This window comes from Mus musculus, chromosome 8 (assembly GCF_000001635.26).
Source record: "Mus musculus strain C57BL/6J chromosome 8, GRCm38.p6 C57BL/6J".
NCBI classification, from domain to species: domain Eukaryota; kingdom Metazoa; phylum Chordata; class Mammalia; order Rodentia; family Muridae; genus Mus; species Mus musculus.
In genome coordinates, this window is record NC_000074.6 from 60,539,977 (window position 1) to 60,545,976 (window position 6,000).

At 40.0% G+C, this 6,000-nt stretch overlaps 1 protein-coding gene across 2 annotated transcripts in view; it reads left to right on the forward strand.

Moving 5' to 3' along the window:
• Positions 1-5,701, forward strand: part of Aadat (aminoadipate aminotransferase) — a 39,835-nt gene extending 34,134 nt beyond the window's left edge. The window contains exons 11-13 of one of the 2 annotated variants that reach the window (XM_006509397.4): positions 79-185; positions 3,546-3,715; positions 5,247-5,575. In XM_006509397.4, coding sequence (XP_006509460.1) covers positions 79-185; positions 3,546-3,715; positions 5,247-5,271 — 302 coding nt within the window. In that variant the 3' untranslated portion in view covers positions 5,272-5,575. Of the gene's footprint in view, positions 1-78; positions 186-3,545; positions 3,716-5,246 lie in introns of both variants that reach the window. The other variant, NM_011834.2, reaches the window with a different exon arrangement.
• The last annotated feature ends 299 nt before the right edge of the window (positions 5,702-6,000 follow it).

Below are 6,000 nucleotides of genomic sequence, written 5' to 3' on the forward strand. Positions count from 1 at the left end.
ATAATCACTGTGCCTGTGTTGTGGAACTGGAAATCACCAGAGACATGTCTAGAGTGTGCTATCTTCTTTTCTTTGTAGGCTTGGCAGAGTGGCATGTTCCCAAAGCTGGCATGTTTCTATGGATTAAAGTTAAGGGAATCTCCGATACAAAACAACTGATTGAAGAAAAGGCTATTGAAAGAGAGGTAAAAATGGGAAAAGGGTGGACAATATAGCCAAAAGAAAAATCCATACTATTTCTTTGAATAAAATTAAGCGATATTTTTGTGGAATATGCCTTGTTGGAATATGTTGGGTATATTGTCTCATCATTAAAATTATAATAAATTTTGAAGTTCAGTTCAGATGGGCTAAATTGATGAAAATGATCATCAGGTCAGTGACTGGGTTGGTGCCCCAGTTCAGACATCCTCCTTGGGTTGATTTCATAGTCACTCTTTACTACATATGTAGCTCTGGGTCTCTTACCCACCCCTGTGATTTATTGATCAATAAGACAGCAAGAACCCTTTCCTGGGCCAGTAAGCGGGCCTGGCAGGAAAGTAGTGCTGTGCTAAGCCTGGTGTGACCTAAATTCTGTATTGGAAATCATATAAAGATGCAGGAACAGAGAGATTCCACAGACTTGTCTGGGCACCACAGCATGCACAGTGTAGCCTGAGCACACACAAACATTCACTTATGCACAAACTCTAAGAATCTTACCCCATCAGGTTGCTATAATGATTAAATGGCATGTGCAAACTAACTCCTGGTCTTTTGATGTGTGCACAGTAAATGTGTAGGAGGCAGTCACCCTTAGTATTTGATAGAGAAATACTATATTTTGTTATTTTAAAAAATAGCAAAAATAAAATCCTCCATCATTTTATTACTCAAGTTTATGAACACTTGTGCTGTGTTTTCTAGAAAAGCTTACACATATTCCAGCTTCTCCCCCTCCCAGCCCCCCACCCTGCCCATACTGAAATCATAAGTTTTCTTAGTGTTGTGCTTTATAAAAAGAAGCCAAGGATATGTATGATAGAGTCAGGTATGGTGAGATGGGAGGGGTGCCTTGGCAGGTCCATGATGAGCCATCCCTTCTTCCTGAGGTACCAGCATACAAGGGGCATAGTATAGAAGAGAGTTTAAGTTTATTTAGGGCATGGGAAGGGGAATTGAGAAGGGAGTAGAGACAGAGAAAGAGAGAGGGGGGAAGGAGAGAAAGAGGGAGGGAGGCAGAGGGTGGGAGGCCAGCAACATGTAGAGAGAGGGGAAAGAGGAAGGAAGGGGGAAGGGGGCAGAGGGAGAAAGGGGTCAGGGAAAGAAGAGAGTCAAAAAGAGAAGGGGCAGAGAGATCTAGGAGGTACCAAACTGCCCATTTTATAGCAAGCCAGGTCTACCTAGCTGTTACCAGGTAACTGTTGGGTGGAGCCAGAAGAAATGCTAACACTTAGCTTTGACTTGCAGGCACAGAGTAAACGCAAAACTCTAAATGAAATTTTCTGTGTAGCTTTTCAGTTGAAACTGAACTCTCCCTTCTTCCCCATTAATTCCCTTATGTTCATGAGGTATCTCTGCAAGAGCTGAAATCTGTTTCCAGAATCACTGTTGTCTAGATAGTAACTCTAAAAGAAGAGAGTGACTTGACAGTGGCAAGATACCATGCAGGTACATAAAAAACAAGTCCATCTATGGATACATCTTCAGAAAGAACTGCCCAGGCAAGGATTATCTATCCTTTGACCATTTGAGAGAGCAGGACTCATGTTTTGCTCATTCTACTTATCTGAGTTTCTACACACAATAGGTACTTAATCCATGCACACATCTAGGTTATTTTATTTAACTTGATCTTTTCTTCAGTTTGATTTTTTTTCTGTCAATGACATCATTATTAATAACTTCTGGTAAGTAACGGTTTGAATGCACCCATGAGCCATGTGATAATAACGGAGACAGATATAGTGTCCACTTTTTTCCCCAAACTCTGCAACTCTGCATCTATCACGTGTGTGTGTGTGTGTGTGTGTGTGTGTGTGTGTGTGTGTGTATACCTATGTCTTAACCTATTCTAAATAGTCCCCAGTTACATCACCATTGCTTTACCCCAGGTTTTGACAACATCCTCCCTCTCTTACAGGCCCTTGCTTCTAGTCTATCTCAAAACGTTTCCTCTATATTGGGGAAAAAATGATGACCTTCACATTCTAGAAATCAGGATAATGAAACTCATCTTTTGCCTGAACTCTTCTATGTAGAATGCCCAATATCACTTCAGTCTAAACTCATCTTGGTTTAGGTAGGAGCACCAGATTTATAGACTGCAACAACAGCCAATTAATGTTTCCGAGGAACCCTGGCAATTGCTATATAAAATACCAACTCTAAAACTTAAGACATAAAACGGTGTAATTTATTTCTGACTTGCCTAAAAATTAAAACCTTGGGTCCTTCCATCTTTGGCCTCCAGTCTTAACGAGTATTCTAAGATTGCTACAAAGTAGAAAGAGCTTATACCTATTGGTTAAGATTTACTAATGTCACCCATATAAACTTCAAGAAGGCTATCGGTCCCAGGCCTAGAATGTCTGATGTCCTGGGTCAACCCTAGTGTGTACATGAGGATGGAAAGAAGGGGCAGAGACAGAAGAGAGGAAGAGAGGGAACATGGAGTGGAGATGGGGTGGCAGGAAAGGGAGTAAAGTCTATGTCTATGGCGGAGTGAGTGTCTGGCCACTCAGCTCTTACTACCAACATGGTCATAAAATGAGCCGTTTGCTGCTGATCTCAAGACCTCATCTTAGCACACTTACTAACTTCTACTTTATGGGTTAAACATTTGTATCCTTTCTGTTTCTTTAAATGAATCGTTTTCTTCCTATCCCAGGGCCTTTACATTTTAAGGCTGCTCCCTAAAATACTGTTCCCTACTCTTTGTTAGGCCAGCATCTAATTGTCATTAGAAATCTCAGTTTTGCACTCATATTAGTTTGGAGCTAGGTTAGTCACTTATTTGTATCTTACTATTTCTCTTTTTTTGTTTGTTTGTTTGTTTGTTTGTTTGTTTGTTTGTTTTTCGAGACAGGGTTTCTTTGTATAGCCCAGACAGGGTTTCTCTGTATAGCCCTGGCTGTCCTGGAACTCACTTTGTAGACCAGGCTGGCCTCGAACTCAGAAATCTGCCTGCCTCTGCCTCCCAAGTGCTGGGATTAAAGGCGTGCGCCACCACTGCCCGGCTACTATTTCTCACTAACCTATCTTTCATATATTTAAGTTTAAATTCTGGTATCTTCTCATTTTTATGCATTCTTTATACTTGGAGAAGAAATAGCATTGTCATATTGATGGTAAATATTGTTACTATTTCTACATACTCAGGTTTGTCTAGAGCATGCCATATGTATTTTTATGTGATATTTTTATTTCCTATTGTGATTTCTTAGTTGATTAGTAGCTTTTAACCTTGAAATATTCCTCCCACAGTAATACTAGATCTTCCTAAATTTTCTTTTAGCTTTTCTTCAGTGGTGTAATCACTTATTTTCAACAACCTCTCACAGGTCTTACTTGTTCCTGGAAATGGTTTCTTCATTGATGGTTCAGCTCCTACCTCCTTCTTCAGAGCATCCTTCTCTCTGGCTACTCCAGCACAGATGGATACAGTGAGTATCCTCCTCCTACCTCCTTCAGAGCATCCTTCTCTCTGGCTACTTCAGCACAGATGGATACAGTGAGTATCCTCCTCCTACCTCCTTCTTCAGAGCATTCTTCTCTCTGGCTACTCCAGCACAGATGGATACAGTGAGTATCCTCCAAGCCACACAGCCTGCTAGTTCTGATGTTGGATGTGTGGGTTCTCCTAAGTTAGAAATGATTGGTTTCTTCTTACACTTCTAGAAGAGGCTTTGGTGCACCAATCACGAGATTAATAAACACCTCCTTTTCGCTTTGTTGCTTGACAGTTGGGGGCAAATGAGACTAAACTGCAGATAAAGTTTGTTGTCTTTGTGAGTGACTGGTCAGAACTCACTGAACAGTTCTGGGGCATTCTCAACAGGTTCTAGGGCAAAACTTTCTCTTTCTTTCATGGACTCACATAAATGAATAATAAAATCATAAGCCATTGGTCCATTTCCCTGAAGAAAAATGCTGTAACAAGGATTAAAAATATTCTAAGAACTGTGTGTGCAGAGAAATCTAAAAGAAATCTACTGACCAAGCACCATTGATTTTGATTTTCAGAAGTGTGTGTGTGTGTGTGTGTGTGTGTGTGTGTGTTTTGTGATCTTTGTGAGGCTTCAGAAGGCCAAACAGTCCCATGTGAGGTTTATTGAGGGGAGGGCAAGGTGGCAGTGGAAAGAGAAGGGGGGAAGAGAGAAATTGGGAGGTGGGCTTTCTTTATATATGGATGGAGACAGAGTTACAGGTAAAGGTTGGAGGTGAGCCAAGTGGATTCTGGGAATATGGTGGCTGTTGCCCTGGCAACAGGTGTGCAGGTCACACCTATGTGATGTCACGGGTTTCAGAACTCCTGAGACCAACAAGTATGCTGGGAACAGACTCCCTGAGTATCCTCTCTTTAATACAGAAAGTGTGTGTACATGTACTGAGGACAGGCTCCCTGTGTGTCTCCCTTTCCTTCAGGTGTGTGTGTATGTGTGTGTGTGCATGTATGTGTTTGTGTGTGTGTGTGTGTGTGTGTGTGTGTGTGTGTGTGTGTGTTTGTGCATGCAAGTACACTGGGGACAGACTCCTTGTGTTTCTTTTCTTTGCTTGTTTCTCATGCTACTAATATGCTGTCCACAAGCACACTCTGCTTTTATATGAAATTTTTTTCTTTTTATTATATATTTTCTTCATTTACATTTCAAATGCTATCCCAAAAGTCCCCTATACTCTCCCCACTGCCCTGATCCCAAACCCTTTAAGCAGCCCAAACTATGTAAGTTTGCAGATGAGAGAATATATATCAATATTCTGTGTTTTTATATAAACACAAAATATTTATACTGTGAGCAAAATAGAAAATTATGCATGAAAGTTCTAATGAAAGCACAATCTGGAAATGTGTAAGCTTGGTGTCTACTATACCTCAGTGACTCTAGAGGGCATTCTACCAAGGTAAAGCTGTTTTCAAACTTACCGTTTACTGTGTCATCCCAGCTTCAGGTAGATATTGTATTTAAATCTCTAGACTTACAGTAGAGGTTTTTCAAAGTAGCATCCTAATTGTATCAATTCTTATCTCTTTTCTGTTTTAGGCCTTCCAGAGATTGGCCCAACTGATAAAAGAGTCTTTATGAAGAAATCAAACTCAGCATTGGACTCATAATTTTTAAATAAATTACTTCTGTACTTTGCAGAAGAAATGGTTGTTGCTGTTTGACTGACAGGATGGATCCAGGTTGTGAAACATCTGTAGCAATTTCCCTGAACCACTTTAAAGTCCCCTTAAATCCATCACATTGCCAAATAGCTTTCTGATCTACTTTTGCCCTTTGATTAATTTGCAACTGACAAAGCATTAAATTTTATTGTAAAGAGCTCTATAGCTGCTTTATAATATCCAATAAATTTTTCTCAAAACTAACATATTATACTGAATTATTTACAAATTGCAAGAAAATTAGTTAAAATGGCCTATAATATGCAGGGTTTTTCTATTTGAAGGAAATTTCATGAACCCTCAGTGCAAAATTTGCTATAACTTGAGAGTCATAAGTTACTTTGTTGCCTTCCATGATGTCAGAGAGTCTCTTTGAAATTAAAATTCTGAAGTCAAGGATACCAAAAAGAATCATAAATATCAATTCTAAGTAAGGAGAACAAAAATATGATCTTAAGAAGCTTTACTTGTGTTTTCATCGGGGTGCATAATTCACAGAAGCACAATTTACAGAAACTTCGTAGCTGACTCCTCGTGCAGCCATTCAGGTTTTACAGTTTGCTCCTCTAGTGGGTAGGGCCTGGGATAATGGAGCCAATAAACAATGCAAACCAAAGTCTCATGCAACG